Source organism: Orcinus orca, chromosome 17, assembly GCF_937001465.1.
Source record: "Orcinus orca chromosome 17, mOrcOrc1.1, whole genome shotgun sequence".
In the NCBI taxonomy this organism is placed as follows: Eukaryota; Metazoa; Chordata; class Mammalia; order Artiodactyla; family Delphinidae; genus Orcinus; species Orcinus orca.
Window position 1 is genome coordinate 32419614 of NC_064575.1, and position 18398 is coordinate 32438011.

Sequence of the window (18398 nt, forward strand, 5' to 3'; positions counted from 1 at the left end):
CCACATTCTGAGTTTGGCTTGAGAGGCAAGATTAACGTAAGAGATAGCTAGGTTGTATGCCACTGACCCTAAGAGGCAGAGATTTGTGTGGCCTGGGGAATCAGGGAAGGCTCCTTGGCAGTGGGCCTGAAGGACAAGTGAGATTTGGACCCATGGGGAAGAGAGGGAAGAGATTCCAGTTTAAAAGAATAAAAGAAAAGACACACTCTTCTCGACCATGTCCTTTCCCAAATATAAATTCATAGCACCCTCACATTTTTACAACTGAGGACTTAAAAATACCAAGAGGTTAAGGGGCCTACCCAGTGTTACACAGGTAGTGGAGAGGTGTTCTGTTCAATGGTTAGGTTCATGTCGGGGCTCCAGATTTACAGCTGATAGGAATGTGAGGACAAGCTCATGCCATTTCAAACATTTCCAAGTGATACTAAGAGAGATGTTAAAGGTGCAAAATGAGGGTGCTGAATGACCTCACAAAGTGGAAATGGTGGGCCCATTTTAACATGAAATTGAAAACAAATTCATGACAAAAGGACATAATACAAAATGACAACATAATCATTACAGTCCCCTCACCCCTAGAAGTAAAAATCATTAGATTTCTCTCTCTCTCCACCATGAAAGGATGAGATAAAGGCTCAGCAGCAGCCCCTGTGAAAAACATGGTCAACACTGTGAAGAGGTGTTACTAAGATGATTTGGTCCAACTCAGAGAAGGAAAGAGACAACTCTGCCCTTAGCCTGATCAGGCCCACAGGAAGGAACATTTGGGGCAGCCTTTGATAGTGTGGCAATGAGAGACAACCTTCTTTAGGAGGGGACTCCTTGTTGCTGACCTTGAAAAAGCAAAGATGGGACATTCGTTTAATGGCAGTGTTGCAAAGGCGATGTGCCCAGGAGGTAGAGACTGCTTCAACTACCATTTTAGAGGTTGGACCACCCTGGTTGAAAACCACAGCACCTTCTATTCCTAAACTGCTTGAATCAGCGGGTGCACGTTAGGACACGCGAAGTCAGGCCCCATTGGAGCAGACTGCCTTTGGGAGTGGTAGAATGTAAACTGTGAAGGGGAATGCTCTGGAGGAGCTTTGTCATGGCAGGTGGGCCAGCATGAGACCATTCAGATGCTCCAAGGCTCCAGAGATTACTTGGCTGGGAGCATCCCTCTGATGTGGTGGGGGGACTTCTACCTTAATAGGACCTGGCTGGGCATCTGGCGGAGGCAGAATAAATGGTTTATTAACTTACAAGAGTGAGAGACTCACCTGTGGGGTTCCACAAAAGCACTTAAAAAGACTTGTACCTGGATTCTTGGGCCAACCCTAAGAAAACTTATCTAGATGTGGAGTAGGGCTCAGGAAGCTGCACTTTTAATAAGCTTCCTGGGCAGTCCCACCATAGTGGTCCATGGATAGAGTGACCAAATTATTGTGTATTCTCAGTTGCTTTTGGGAATCAAAGTGGGCGATATGAGAAACTGCAGCAGCCCTATGTATAAACAGGGAACATTCAAGGCAAACAGAGGTGTTTAGTTATTCTATGCATGAATCAGATTTCAGAAAAGCTAGCCTGGGTGTTAAAGAGCACAACCCTTATGACAGTCAGACCAGATTCTGTCCTACTTACGTGTGTGATTTTGACCAAGTTCTTTTATCCTTCTGACTGTTTCTTCATATGGAAAAGAGCTATGGCTGTACATTTAGCACAATATTCTCTTTTGGCAAAAGTTGCTCTGGGTCCATTTGTGTTCTCTGCAACTTAATCCTTTCCAGTGTGCAAGTATTTTTAAGTTGTTTGGTGAAGTATTACATTTGACTTTCAACTGTTCATTACTTTGGGCAAAGCTTATGTGGTGCTGCAGAGACTAGAACCTATGCAGAGATAGTGAGAGGATATTATAAGCTTATTCTGCCAGTTTATAAGAAAAGTTTAACTTTTTCTCCTCTTCCTCCACCTGCCACCAAGAGATGAGAAAGCAGGCAGAGCCTGGAAATGCACACCAAGCAATACTTCTGGGGAGCTAGTTGGAGCGCGAGGGCTGCCGCCTGAGCGCAGCTCCGCTGAGCGGGGCGGGTCGGCGGCATGTCCAGCAGCTACTGGCGGAGCCCGAGGGTGTGGGGCGCGGCCCCGGGTGGCGGCTGCACTGGAGCGGCGAGTGAGGGCCAGGGGCCGTTCTGGCGCGGCCGCCCCATTACCAGACTGGCCGAAAGCCCTCCTGGTTCCTTCGCCATTCCCCGCTGCCGGGAGCCGGGAGCAGCCCGGAACCGGGCACCTGCGGCCGCAGCCCGGAGATACACCAGAAATACATCTACACGTGGAACAACTCCTACAGAACACCTACTGAACGCTGGCAGAAGACCTCAGACCTTCCAAAAGACAAGAAAGTCCCCACGTACCTGGACGTGTGGATGAAAGGCTCTTGGTGCTGCAGCCAAGAGTCAGTTCTGTGCCTCTGAGGTGGGAGGGCCAACTTCAGGACACTGGTCCACAAGAGACCTCCCAGGTCCACATAATATCAAATGGCGAAAATCTCCCAGAGATCTCCATCTCAACACCAGTACCCAGCTTCACTCAATGACCAGCAAGCTAGAGTGCTGGACACGCTATGCCAAACAACAAGCAAGACAGAAACACAAACCCACTCATTTTAGGAGAGAGACTGCCCTAAAATCATAATAACTCCACAGACACCCCAAAACACACCACCAGACGTGGACCTGCCTACCAGAAAGACAAGATCCAGCCTCATCCACCAGAACACAGGCACTAGTCCCCTCCACCAGGAAGTCTACACAACCCTCTGAAACAACTTTAGCCACTGGGGACAGACACCAAAAACAACGGGAACTATGAACCGGCAGCCTGCAAAAAGGAGACCCCAAACACAGTAAGATAAGCAAAATGAGAAGACAGAAAAATACACATCAGATGAAGGAGCAAGATAAAAACACACCAGACCTAACAAATGAAGAGGAAATAGGCAGTGTTACTGAAAAAGAATTCAGAATAATGATAGTAAAGATGATCCAAAATCTTGTAAATAGAATAAACTAAATGCAAGAAACATTTAACAAGGACCTAGAAGAACTAAAGATGAAACAAACAATGATGAACAACACCATAAATGAAATGAAAAATACTCTAGATGGGATCAATAGCAGAATAACAGGCAGAAGAACGAATAAGTGACCTGGAAGATAAAATAGTGGAAATAACTACTGCAGAGAAGAATAAAGAAAAAAGAATGAAAAGAACTGAGGACACTCTCAGAGACCTCTGGGACAACATTAAACGCACCAACATTCGAATGATAGGGGTTCCAGAAGAAGAAGAGAAAAAGAAAGGGAATGAGAAAATATTTGAAGAGATTATAGTTGAAAACTTCCCTAATATGGGAAAGGAAATAGTTAATCAACTCCAGGAAGCACAGAGAGTCCCATACAGGATAAATCCAAGGAGAAATATGCCAAGACACATATTAATCAAACTGTCAAAAATTAAATACAAAGAAAACATATTAAAAGCAGTAAGGGAAAAACAACAAATGACACACAAGGGAATCCCCATAAGGTTAACAGCTGATCTTTCAGCAGAAACTCTGCAAGCCAGAAGGGACTGGCAGGACATATTTAAAGTGATGAAGGAGAAAAACCTGCAACAAGGATTACTCTACCCAGCAAGGATCTCATTCAGATTTGGTGGAGAAATTAAAACCTTTACAGACAAGCAAAAGCTGAGAGAGTTCAGCACCACCAAACCAGCTTTACAACAAATGCTAAAGGAACTTCTCTAGGCAAGAAACACAAGAGATGGAAAAGACCTACAATAACGAACCTAAAAAAATTAAGAAACTGGGAATAGGAACATACATATCGATGATTACCTTAAATGTAAATGGACTAAATGCTCCCCCCAAAAGACACAGATTGGCTGAATGGATACGAAAACAAGACCCATATATATGCTGTCTACAATAGACCCACTTCAGACCTAGAGACACATACAGACTAAAAGTAAGGGGATGGAAAAAGTTATTCCATGCAAATGGAAACCAAAAGAAAGCTGGAGTAGCACTTCTCATATCAGACAAAATAGACGTTAAAATAAAGACTATTAGAAGAGACAAAGAAGGACACTACATAATGATCAAGGGATCGAATCAAGACGAAGATATAACAATTGTAAATATTTATGCACCCAACATAGGAGCACCTCAATACATAAGGCAAATACTAACAGCCATAAAAGGGGAAATCGACAGTAACACATTCATAGTAGGGGACTTTAACACCCCACTTTCACCAATGAACAGATCATCCAAAATGAAAATAAATAAGGAAACACAAGCTTTAAATGATACATTAAATAAGATGGACTTAATTGATATTTATAGGACACTCCATCCAAAAACAACAGAATACACCTTTTTCTCAAGTGCTCATGGAACATTCTCCAGGATAGATCATATCTTGGGTCACAAATCAAGCCTTGGTAAATTTAAGAAAATTGAAATTGTATCAGCTATCTTTTCCGACCACAATGCTAGGAGACTAGACATAAATTACAGGAAACGATCTGTAAAAAATACAAACACATGGAGGCTAAACAATACACTATTTAATAACGAAGTGATCACTGAAGAAATCAAAGAGGAAATAAAAAAATACCTACAAAAAAATTACAATGGAGACACGACGACCAAAAACCTATGGGATGCAGTTTTAAGAGGGAAGTTTATAGCAATACAATCCTACCTTAAGAAACAGGAAACATCTCGAATAAACAACCTAAACCTGCAACTAAAGCAATTAGAGAAAGAAGAAGCACAACAACAAAAAAAAACCCAAAATTAGCAGAAGGAAAGAAATCCTAAAGATCAGATCAGAAGTAAATGAAAAAGAAATGAAGGAAACGAGAGCAAAGATCAATAAAACTAAAAGCTGGTTCTTTGAGAACATAAACAAAATTTATAAACTATTAGCCAGACTCACGAAGAAAAAAAGGGAGAAGACTCAAATCAATAGAATTAGAAATGAAAAAGGAGAAGTAACAACAGACACTGCAGAAATACAAAAGATCATGAGAGATTACTACAAGCAGCTCTATGCCAATAAAATGGACAACCTAGAAGAAATGGGCAAATTCTAGGAAACGCACAACCTGCCAAGACTGAATTAGGAAGAAATAGAAAATATGAACAGACCAATCACAAGCACTGAAATTGAAACTGTGATTTAAAATCTTCCAACAAACAAAAGCCCAGGACCAGGTGGCTTCAGAGGCGGATTCTATCAAACATTTAGAGAAGAGCTAACACCTATCCTTCTCAAACTCTTCCAAAATATAGCAGAGGGAGGAACACTCCCAAATTCATTCTACGAGGCCACCATCAACTTGATACCAAAACCAGACAAGGATGTCACAAAGAAAGAAAACTACAGGCCAATATCACTGTTGAACACAGATGCAAAAAACCTCAACAAAATACTAGCAAACAGAATCCAACAGCACATTTAAAGGATCATACACCATGATCAAGTGGGGTTTATTCCAGGAATGCAAGGATTCTTCAATATACACAAATCAATCAATGTGATAAACCATATTAACAAATTGAAGGAGAAAAACCATATGATTATCTCAATAGATGCAGAGAAAGTTTTGACAAAATTCAACACCCATTTATGACAAAAACCTTGCAGAAAGTAGGCATAGAGGGAACTTTCCTCAACATAATAAAGGCCATATATGACAAACCCACAGCCAACACCATCCTCAATGGTGAAAAACTGAAAGCATTTCCACTAAGATCAAGAACAAGACAAGGCTGCCCACTCTCACCACTCTTATTCAACATAGTTTTGGAAGTTTTAGCCACAGAAATCAGAGAAGAAAAGGAAATAAAAGGAATCCAAATCGGAAAAGAAGAAGTAAAGCTGTCACTGTTTGCAGATGACATGATACTATACATAGAGAAACCTAAAGATGCTATCAGAAAACTACTAGAGCTAATCAATGAATTTGGTAAAGTTGCAGGGTACAAAATTAATGCACAGAAATCTCTGGCATTCCTATACACTAATGATGAAAAATCTGAAAGTGAAATCAAGAAAACACTCCCATTTACCATTGCAACAAAAAGAATAAAATACCTAGGAATAAACCTACCTAAGGAGACAAAAGACCTGTATGCAGAAAATTATAGGATACTGATGAAAGTAATTAAAGATGATACAAATAGATGGAGAGATATACCATGTTCTTGGATTGGAAGAATCAACATTGTGAAAATGACTCTACTACCCAAAGCAATCTACTGATTCAATGCAATCCCTATCAAACTACCACTGGCATTTTTCACAGAACTAGAACAAAAAATTTCACAATTTGTATGGAAACACAAAAGACCCCGAATACCCGAAGCAATCTTGAGAACGAAAAACGGAGCTGGAGGAATCAGGCTCCCTGACTTCAGACTATATTACAAAGCCACAGTAATCAAGACAGTATGGTACTGGCACAAAAACAGAAAGAGAGGTCAATGGAACAGGATAGAAAGCCCAGAGATAAACCCACGCACATATGGTCACCTTATCTTTGATAAAGGAGGCAGGAATGTACAGTGGAAAAAGGACAGCCTCTTCAATAAGTGGTGCTGGGAAAACTGGACAGGTACATGTCGAAGTATGAGATGAGATCACTCCCTAACATCATCTACAAAAATAAGCTCAGAATGGATTAAAGACCTAAATGTAAGGTCAGAAATTATCAAACTCTTAGAGTAAAACATAGGCAGAATACTCTATGACATAAATCACAGCAAGATCCTTTTTGACCCACCTCCTACAGAAATGGAAATAAAAACAAAAATAAACAAATGGGACCTAATGAAACTTAAAAGCTTTTGCACAACAAAGGAAACCATAAACAAGACCAAAAGACAACCCTCAGAATGGGAGAAAATATTTGCAAATGAAGCAACTGACAAAGAATTAATCTCCAAAATTTACAAGCAGCTCATGCAGCTCAATAACAAAAAAACAAACAACCCAATCCAAAAATGGGCAGAAGACCTAAACAGACATTTCTCCAAAGAAAATATACAGACTGCCAACAAACACATGAAAGAATGCTCAACATCATTAATCATTAGAGAAATGCAAATCAAAACTGCAATGAGATATCATCTCACACCAGTCAGAATGGCCATCATCAAAAAATCTAGAAACAATAAATGCTGGACAGGGTGTGGAGAAAAGGGAACACTCCTGCATTGCTGGTGGGAATGTGAGTTGGTACAGCCACTATGGAGAACAGTATGGAGGTTCCTTAAAAAACTACAAATAGAACTACCATATGACCCAGCAATCCCACTACTGGGCATATACCCTGAAAAAACCATAATTCAAAGAGAGTCAAACCATAACTCAAAAACAGTCATGTACCAAAATGTTCATTGCAGCTCTATTTACAATAGCCCAGAGGTGGAAACAACCTAAGTGCCCATCATCAGATGAATGGATAAAGAAGATGTGGCACATATATACAATGGAATATTACTCAGCCATATAAAGAAATGAAATTGAGCTATTTGTAATGAGGTGGATAGACCTAGAGTCTGTCATACAGAGTGAAGTAAGTCACAAAGAGAAAGACAAATACCATATGCTAACACATATATATGGAATTTAAGAAAAAAAATGTCATGAAGAACCTAGGAGTAAGACAGGAATAAAGACAAAGAACTACTGGAGAATGGACTTGAGGATATGGGGAGGGGGAAGGGTGAGCTGTGACAAAATGAGAGAGAGGCATGGACATATATACACTACCAAACGTAAGTTAGATTGCTAGTGAGAAGCAGCCGCATAGCACAGGGATATCAGCTTGGGCCTTTGTGACCACCTGGAGGGATGGGATAGGGAGAGTGGGAGGGAGGGAGTTGCAAGAGGGAAGAGATATGGGAACATATGTATATATATAACTGATTCACTTTGTTATAAAGCAGAAACTAACACACCATTGTAAAGCAATTATACCCCAATAAAGATGTAAAAGAAAAAAAAATAACAATACTTCTGTGTCAGTTTGCCTTTTATTCCTCTCCCAGTACTTCACAGAGAGATTTCACCAAAAGTGCCTAAGCTTGCCATGGCCATTGTTGTGAAGAAAGTTTCTCTCTATTGCTAGTTACATCCCCTTTTCCTTCTCCTGGGTGCTTAATGGATGTTTGTGGGCAGGGAATAAAATTTAAACTAAAACATCAAAACAAAAAACAAGAAAACAATTGTTCAAGTGTTATTATTTTTTTTACATCTTTATTGGATTTCCTCCTTTACCTGATTCCTTTTAGATGTAAACATTTATACGGTGATCCTATGGTAAAGTTTTTTGTGAGTCACCAGTTTGTTCTATATGTCAAACAACCTAGTGCCTTCCACATATTCTTCTCCTGTAACTCAGAGCAGAACAAGACAGGAAACCTGTACTCTCTCAGAGACAAGACTCTGCCAACATAGGCCAACTTCCTGAGAAGATGAGGGTTCCCATATTTTTAATTTGCTGGTAACTTATTGTAAAGGCAGACTTATTTTGTTCTTTGTTTGTTTTGACGGGACACCTAAGTTAGCTTGAAATTACCTTTGATTTCAAACTCAAGACTAAACTTTATCAGACAGAACAGGAATCTGCCCAGTTCTGCCACTTGCTAACCAGGTAACATTGGGAAAGTAACAGTAACTGAGTGTTTGCTACTAAAGCACCCTTCAAACTGCTTTACTTAGATTCATCCATTTAATCCTCAGAAAAAACCTTTGAGGTGAGACCCAAGGAGACAAAGTAACTGTGTGAGAGAACAAGTAACCCACTCAAGATCACAGAGCTGGTAAGACAAAGAACTAGGATTAAACCAAGTAACCTTTTTGCCAGACCCTGTACTCTTAACCACTTTACTGGTGGGTTTAAAATTTTTTTAATGTAACCCACTATAAGAAATATGTTCTACAGGGCTTCCCTGGTGGCACAGTGGTTGAGAGTCCGCCTGCCGATGCAGGGGACACGGGTCTGGGAAGATCCCACATGCTGCACAGCAGCTGGGCCCGTGAGCCATGGCCGCTGAGCCTGCGCGTCCAGAGCCTGTGCTCCGCAACGGGCAACGGGAGAGGCCACAAGGGGGAGAGGCCCGCGTACCGCAAAAAAAAAAAAAAAAGAAATATGTTCTACAACACAACCCAATACATATATATTTTATCAATGAAGACTCACCTATAACTTGAGAGTCTTTGTTATATGTATAATTGAAACCAAATTTTATGAAAATATACTTATTCATTTCATGCAGTACACTGGTATTTTTCTACTGTATTTTATTGTTTACAATTGCTTGTCAATCCTCACCAAACTGATTTCAATTTCCACTGAGACTCATGACCTGAACTTTGAAAAACAAGGTACTACATTTCTTTTTACCACCATGGGAATTTTGTGAGGATTAAATATGATAATGTGTACAAAACCTTTAGCACAATGCCTGACACAGACTGTGCACCCAGTGCATGATAGTGATTATTACTGATCTTGTAAATTAGCAGTAAGTAAGGGAGGCAAGGACACTTAGGGGGAAAACCTGACTGGAGTATAGGTGAATTTATGGCCTGTTGGCATCTTTCCCGGGCAGTGAGATAGGGAATTTCCCCGGTATTTTAAATTAATATTGTAATGGAAATCCACATTTAGAAAGAGACCTGGCTTGTAGCTAACTCTGATTTCCTCTTCTTCACTATAAAGGGCAATTTACAAGTTGCTATGCCTCTCTGCTGGAACCCTCAGTAAACCCAATTTTTTCATTTATGTTCCCATCCCACACTACTCTGGACACTATGAGCTTTACGAAATTGGTCTTCAGCTGGGGAGGTACACTCATTTCCTATTGATGCTTTATTAATTACCACTACCTTAGTGGCTTAAAACAACACAAACTTATTATCTTACAATTCTAGGGCTCACAAATCTGAACCAGATCTTACTGGGCTAAAAGCCTTTCTGCTGGCTCTGGGAGACAATCCCTTTATGTTTTCCAGCTTCTTTTTAGATGCCAGTATTCCTTGGCTCTTCTTCCATCTTCATAGCCTGAACAGCACATTGACTCCTTCTCACATCAAATCACTCTAACTCTGACACGGATTCTTCTTCCCTGAATCTTCTGCCTTCGTCTTCCATCTATAAAGGATCCTTGTGATTATACTGGGTCTACCTGATAATCCAGAATAAGTTCCCTATTTTAATATCTTTGATTTAATCACATCGGCAAAGTCCCTTTTGCCATGTAAGGTAACATTCAGAGGCTCTGGTGATTAGGATGTGGACATTTGGAGGGGCAAGAGGGTCAACTATTCTGCCCAGCACAGGAGACAAACCTTACAAAATAGCAAATAAGATTTAACAACAACAACAATAACACATAACATTTATTGAACATTTACCATACAGTAGGCGTTGTGCTGAGTGCTTTACTTGCTAACTCATTTCCTTGTTGAGAAACCAAGGTTCCAAAAGATCAGAGAGTGTCAAACCTAGGTGTGCCTGACTTCAAAGGTCATGCTCTCAACCACTTGACTACATAGTTAGGTACTAGATGTGTGTACAGTTAGTGGTTTGCAACTTCTCCCCAGCAAGTACTCCTTTTTGTCTTTCCCCACAAGAACCATATTTTGAAAAATTCTGTATGTTAATTTTTTTCCTTAACCAAAGATAATTGTAACAGCTGATAGCTTTGAGCTAACCTCTTTGCCTCTTTGGATTTATATAGTTCCAGCCAAATAATGCAACTTAATATTTTATTTAACATATTTTGGCATCATTTTGGGATACTGAAGCATAACCCACTTTGTAGATGCCTAGGAGTTCAGAGAAGAAGGAGATCAATGGGGGTGGGTGGAGCAGTCAGAAGAAATAGGGTCTGACTTCAGTCTCAAAGAAGCAGAAATTTCAGATAGACTAGAGAAGAGAGAAGATCATGAATGAGAAGTGAGAACAAGTACATGTAGGAATGAGACATAGGGAGCTTGTTAGGAGAACTGGAAAAAAGAAATTAAAGAAGAATAAATAAAACATTGAGGCTTTGAAAGATAGGTAAATAAAGTTAAATTTAACCAGACAGGAAAATGCAGAAGCTGGAAAATTTCTGAGCAGGAGCCCTTGGGCTTGGGGAGATTAATCGGCTAGAACAAAGAGCATGAAAGGAGGAAGTGAGAGACTGGCAATTGTAATTCACCTTCCAGGAGGGAAATTGGTGGCTGGGAGGCATAGAGAGGGGTAGAGACTAACTTTTCACTATACCCCTTTTGATTCTCCTAAATTTTATACAATCTACATGTATGAACTAATGTAATATATAGATACACATGTAATACATACACACATGTAATATATATAATGTATAAGTAACATATAGAAGCAGACATGTATGTAAGACTATCATTACTGACCCAAAATACCATATAATAAAACTACACATCTACTTTTAGCACACTTAAGAATTAAGGATAAACCACTCCTCAGTTGTACTCTGCACCCCGCAACGCCTGCCCTGAGTAGAGCAACTTCAGCGATTTTCTCATTGGTTTAAAAAATTGATCCTTTAGTCTCTGTCTACCTACCTCATCCTAAGCATCAACTCCAGGTTGGGCTGCTGCCCAAGCAATTATATATTGCTCTTACATGTTTGCCCAACTTGAACGAGAACCTACTTCAGAACTGACTCAGAAATCTCACAGGATGTTGTCATTCACCCCCAGGATCAATGATCAATAAGAGAGTTATAAGGTCTATTCCTCCTGACCCAGCTCAACGTCCTGACTCAGACAATGCCTGCTAGCTGGCCTCATCCCCACACCCTAGGCTCCACTTCATCACCAGTGTATTGGCATCAATATTTATCTTTTCAAAGGAAATTTTTTATCTCATAAATCAATAGGTATGCTGTTGTTATCAGTTGTTTTGTTTTTAAGAGCTAATTAATGAAATAACTTCATCAACGATTTTGTGGGAAGATGTTGAACCTTTGTACTTTCTGAATAATCTATGTTTTATTCGTAGTGTTAGAAAGCTCAGCAGTGAAAGCAAGTACCCCATAATGCCCAGGCACACAACCTGCTGCATTAGTGCTCTGAGCAGTAACTGAGACAAATGGAGGACTATAGAATTATTCTAATGTTTTGAGGTTTAGGGAGAGTTGCATTAGAAAACAATTCCTTAGTCATACTGTGACTTCATTACATTCAAAGCCATAGTGGCTAGCTCTTATAGTTTAGAAGTTATACATTAAGATTACATAAATAAATACAAGATACAGCAGGCAGAGGAGAGAGATAATAAACCAAAACTGACTGACACAGCTAGATCCTAAAAGCCAGTTTGGTTACTCTTTGAACATTTTTTTGCAATTTTCATGTGTAAGATAACATGCTATATTGTACGAATGAAAGTGTTACATCTAATTATTTGATCTGCCTGTCTTATGTTAGTCAGTGGAGAAATATTTATTGAGCTCCACACAGATGAGTAATTTTAGAAACCATGTTAGTAGGGAAACATCCAAGGGTGGAATAAGTGCTAAGCCTCTAAAAACTGTTCTCTCTTTTCTTAAAACTCCTGGGAGGCAGGAAATACCCTGTGTTTTTCTATATGTGCCTTGTCCAGTGTTCACCCTCAAATGACACTAAACTAGAACAAAGAAAACCTTAAAGAAGAGCCATGATTCAAAACTAAAATTAATTAGTATGTCACAGTTCATAAAGTACTTCCCTTACGGATGAGGAAAGCAAGTTTCAGTAAGGATAAGCAATGCAGGTACTAAAATACAGACTGGGGTTAAAACCAAACATGATCCTGTTAACGTGTTTTTATATGTGTGATTAAGGCCAAGCCTTTGCCCATCTACCCACAAATTATAGATAAGATGTTACAAACTCATATTATGGAACCTGACTCTTAAAACATTTTATTGCCCAGAGTGTAGTGAGGTACAGACTTCATTCACCATGCTATTGCTTCTTTGCAACATACACACCCACCAGTTGTCCTGGTGGGACATGGTTCTCATTCTTGGATTTTGTAGCCCTCTCTAAAATGTAACAAAAACTCTCTGGAAACAGCTAAAAATGATTCTCTCCTTTGAACTGACCTTCAGGTCACCTCTTTCTGTAAGTTTTTCTCAATCATTTACACTCTACAAAATAATAGTGATTAAATTCCTCATTCACTAACTCTCTGGTAACCTCCATACTGCAGCATGAATATAATTGAACCTCTTTACTGTGTTTCTGTTAAATATTTGTGTGCATAAACATATGTACACTCTGCTACGTTTCCAATGATAGCTTCTTAATAACAGATATTTCAGGCATTTAATTCAGATGTATGCACCATTTGAGTACTCACTAAATAAAAATATATACAATGCTTTTATTCTAATAAGTTCATTACCTCATCACAAAGCAAATATAAAGAAAGCTGCAAATTTATGATAGTCGGCTCTGACTTTTACATGTATAGGTCCTGGTTTTACTGTGATTCTAGGATACTATATCGTGTACCTCATTAATAAGGGCCCTCTGATAAACCTGAAATAAACCATCTGGTTTACTCCCAGTTCTATCACCTTTTACTTGTAATACTTGAAGCTAGTCAATCTACTCTTAGACTTAGTTTTCCCATCTTTAAAATGGGAATTGTTGGGGAGAACACTTACCACCATCCCCTCATTCCAGGTATTTTCTTCCAGGAGGAGTTCTTTCACTGGAATAACGTACCCAGGCTCTCGCTGTACCATCCATTCCCCTTCCCTCATCAGGCCAGTACTCCTTCCTAGGGGAAGAGAAGTATCTTACCTGACTTGTAGGTTTGGTAACATAGTACCTCATCTTTTTTTCTTTGGAATCTTCCTGCCTTTATAATAGCATTTATTAGCCCCATCATATCTTTGGAATCTTCCTGCCTTTATAATAGCATTTATTAGCCCCATCATATCTCAATAGGGGTAATAGTTACAACACAAGCTTGTCTTAATGATATTGTATTTGGTAGAATGTAAAACATTTTTATGTGTGAGAAGTTAGTATTTCAATTTTAATACTTCTTTCATCTATTTCATAATAAGTTTTTAAAGAAGATTGATATATTCATTCAATCAGATGACTAAGTTTTCACTAAATCTACTAAAAGGAATAAACTTAATACCTAATTATGCTTGAAATAAAATATCTTCCATCCAACATATTCAGTTGTACATGGTTTCTTTAATAATATTTTAATTTTCTAAATAGGTGAAAGAAAATACTACTGCTACTTAGACTACAGTCTAAGAGTTTAGAGATACAGTTTTAGATTTAGAGAGTTATCAGAATATTGGCTGCAAAGATTTTTAAAAATCTGGTACTTTTGTCATAATTTTACCTTTGTGTTGGTGTATTAAGTGAGTTACTCTATGGAAATTGCTTAGAAGAGTCCCTGACACGTAGCAAGCATTATATAAGTGTTAGGTTGTTGTTTGTTTTTTTTTAATTAATTAATTTATTTATTTATTGGCTGCATTGTGTCTTCGTTGCTGTGCGCGGTCTTTCTCTAGTTGCGGTGAGAGGCAGCTACTCTTTGTTGCGGTGTGTGGGCTTCTCATTGCGGTGGCTTCTCTTTGCTGTGGAGCACAGGTACTAGGCACGTGGGCTGCAGTAGTTGTGACTTGCAGGCTCTAGAGAGCTGGCTCAGTAGTTGTAGTGCACGAGCTTAGTTGCTCCACAGCATATGGGATCTTCCCACACCAGGGCTTGAACCCGTACCCCCTGCATTCGCAGGCGGATTCTTAACCTATAAGTCTTAGTTATTATTGCTGTTGTCGATATTGTTGTTGTTGTTGCTGTTTTAGAAATTCAGTACCTCATGTCCATATCCCCATAATCCACAAAGGACTTGAAGGGTGATATTATGGTCAACCAGAATCTCTTCCTCAGGAGTTCTGGGCTATGAAAAAGAAACTACACCATAGCTAAGTCCCTAGAGAAGTTAGAGGAGCCAGTTCTTTAACTGAAATGCAGACAGTGAGGGCTCCAGGCTGGGTAATAACTGCTCTATGAATCTGCCAATGTCTTCCATCCAAAGATCACCAGGAACACATCTGCAGTTCTATAAATCTGGGTTTACTGACTCATTGCAAGCAGGAGTTATGTGTACCATGAGGAATCAGGACATCTCAGTAAGAGGATGTTAGAAATAATTTATTATAGGATTTGGACTTCTTGTAGGTGATTCTGAGGAGCATTCAAGGAAACGGGTATCTTCCCTGCATTGGATGCTGTCTGGAAGCAGGAGTGATCCTCTGATCAGGTATCTCAATAATTTATATCTAGACAGTGAGAATAATGAAATTGAGATAAAGCTATAATTGGTAAAGAAGAAGCAGGCACTTATTATTAGCCAGGAAAGGGCAATGTTTGCTCATTTTTGTGGTTTGAACAATGTTTTTACCTCTGTCTGTTCAAACATGATAATGAAGTGGTCTTATTTTTTCTTGCTCCACTACAGTGACAAAATAGTCCTATCTGAGGTTGGTGTTCTATGAAAGTGTTTATATTGAACAGGAGAATGCCACAGATTCACTGGGAGTGCCAGGCCAGCTCCCAGCTAATAAGGGCTGCTTTTCTCTTTCTTAAACTAGGTAAGAATGTTGCTTGAAGGGCAGAGATGGCCAGGATAATAACTATTATTATTATTATTTACATAGATTGACAGGTTTATAACTTATAAAGTTCTTTTATATTCATTGTATAACTTGAGTCTCTCAGAACAATCCTGGGAGACAGGTAGGCTATAGGGCCTCCACATCGCACAACTCTCGGGGGCCCATTCATAATGTATTCCACGTGAATGGCACCTCCCCAGTGTGAACAGTGTCCTTGGCAGGAGTTGTGCAACAAGGTTTCCCTGGCAGGGCAGACATTTCTATTCCTTTTTACAATTATAAAAATTAAGTCAAAGAAGCTTCCTGAGTGTTCCTTAGTTCCCAATAAACCTTAGAGTTCTCTCTGGCAACCTGTTCAGCTGCTGACATTGGATCCCTGCTTCAGTCATGTTTCTGATTCCAAATTGCACCAGCTGGCGCTGTTATGACCTAGACCAGTGGTCCCCAACCTTTTTGGCACCAGGGACCGGTTTTGTGAAACACAATTTTTCCCCGGACTGGGTGGGGGGGATGGCGAGCAATGGGGAGCAGCAGATGAAGCTCCGCTCGCTTGCCAGCCGCTCACCTCCTGCTGCGCGGCCCAGGTCCTAACAGGCCTGTGCTCCTGTACCAGTCTGCGGCCCGGGGGTTGGGGACTCCTGAACTAGACTACTGGCTACTACAATAAGAAAAGCTCTGCCTTCTTCCACAACTTTGTCTATGCTTGCCCAAAAAAGGATACTAAAAATGGTACTGAACTTATTATCTCTTTCATATAGCCACTGCCTAAAGCAGAAAAAAAAAAGTGTGTCTTTGTCTGTGTGTGTGTGTGTGTGTGTGTGTGTGTGTGTGTGTGTGTGTATTGCCTAAAAACTATATCTTAGTATATTTTGCCTACAAGCTAGGAGTGACAGATGGAGAAAATGATTTTGAGTTCTGAAGACATTTGAAAAAGCAATATCCTGTTTAATTCAGGAGCTAAAATTTTTAAATGCAGACTGAGCTACTGGTAACACATCTTTCCACACTCTTGGAAACCTGCCAAGTAAAATGTCAAAAGAAAATGGAATTTCCCACAAAATGTCCATTAATAATAAATTTTTGTCCATCACTGTCTTTTTGTAGCTGGGAAATTCCCTCTTGCTACTAAATTCCTCTCCTGAGACATCATATAAAGTGAAACTGAAAATGTAATACCCTAGTGATACAGCAAGCACTTCCCGGAAAGAATATGAGCTTTAATTCAAATAGATTTGTGCAGGAATCATGTCTCTGTAGTTCAAAAACTCTATGACTTTGGGCAGTTTGCCTTACCTCTCTTCATTAAATTACCATGCAGTCTTCTTTCCCCTAATTTCTGAGTGTGCCCTGGACTTCTCTATCAGAACATTTATCACACTCTACTGTAATTGTATGCTTAGGTTCTCTCTCCCTTAGAACATTAAAAGCATTTTAAGGACAGAGACCATGTGTCTTTTGTTATCCCTGTATTTCCAGCACCTAGCATTATGGCACATAATATTTGTTAAATTTATTTATTGTCTTAGGGAAGGTGAACTGGAGATCTGAAGAATCAGGAAGCCTTACTTCTCATTTACATACCTTTTTATAATTCTTGTGGTTCTTTGTTATGGCAGTCCCTGGAAACTAATACACCCAGGTACAGCTTTTTAAAACTTTTTATTTGGAGATAATAATAGACTCACAGGAAGTTGTAAAAATAATACAGAGAGGTCCCACATATCCTTCACCCATTTTCCCCCAATGGTTACCAGATGCTTTCAGACCAAAGAATAGAAAAAACTAGAATATGAGATGTTTTAAATTCTTGCATTTGTACTTTTTTAAGTGGTTTATTTTTCAACTTTTCTGTCTTGTTTCTAATTTAAAAGACTATGAGATATATCCCTTCTTTTTTTGGATTTCCTTCCCATTTAGGTCACCACAGAGCATTGAGTAGAGTTCCTTGAGCTATATACAGTAGGTTCTCATTAGTTATCTATTTTATACATAGTAGTAATAGTGTATATATGTCAATCCCAATCTCCCAATTCATCCCACCCCCCCCACTTCCTCCCTTGGTGTCAATACATTTGTCCTCTACATCTGTGTCTCTATTTCTGCTTTGCAAATAAGATCATCTATACCATTTTTCTAGATTCCACATATAAACGTTAATATATGATATCTGTTTTTCTCTTTCTGACTTACTTCACTCTTTATGACAGTCTCTGGCTCCATCCACGTCTCTACAAATGACCCAATTTCATTCCTTTTTATGGCTGAATAATATTCCATTGTATATATATACCACATCTGTTTTATCCATTCCTCTGTCCATGGACATTATATGTATACATATATCTGATTCACTTTGCTGTACAGTAGAAATTAACACAACATTGTAAAGCAACTATACTCCAATAAAAATTAATTTTTTAAAAATTAGAAAAATAAATAAATAAAAAGAACTTACAGGAATAAAAGGCATTGAAGTTAAAAAAAACAAGCAAAACAAAAAAACAGACTATGAGAGATTTCAAGCATGCCATTTCAAGCTACCATGTCCCTAAAACAGCACATGCAGATATAAATAACCTTTATTCTCAGTAAATGGAAAATATGACTTAATATGATTCTACAGAATTTTGAATAGATGAATTCAACATATAGGTGTGAGGCTTGT

At 39.2% G+C, this 18398-nt stretch overlaps 1 protein-coding gene across 5 annotated transcripts in view; it reads right to left on the bottom strand.

Annotated features, from left to right (window-relative positions):
* The window catches only part of LOC117199119 (uncharacterized), a 37283-nt gene that overhangs the window by 15344 nt on the left and 3541 nt on the right, over window positions 1–18398 (bottom strand). Inside the window, exons 3-4 of one of the 5 annotated variants that reach the window (XM_049700396.1) lie at window positions 17924–18089; window positions 13751–13866 (exon numbers count right to left, since the gene is read on the bottom strand). The exons of 2 other annotated variants lie outside the window; for them this stretch is intronic. In XM_049700396.1, coding sequence (XP_049556353.1) covers window positions 13751–13849 — 99 coding nt within the window. In that variant the 5' untranslated portion in view covers window positions 13850–13866; window positions 17924–18089. The remainder of the gene's footprint in view (window positions 1–13750; window positions 13867–17923; window positions 18090–18398) is intronic. 2 more of the 5 variants (XM_049700398.1, XM_049700401.1) reach the window with 2 other exon arrangements.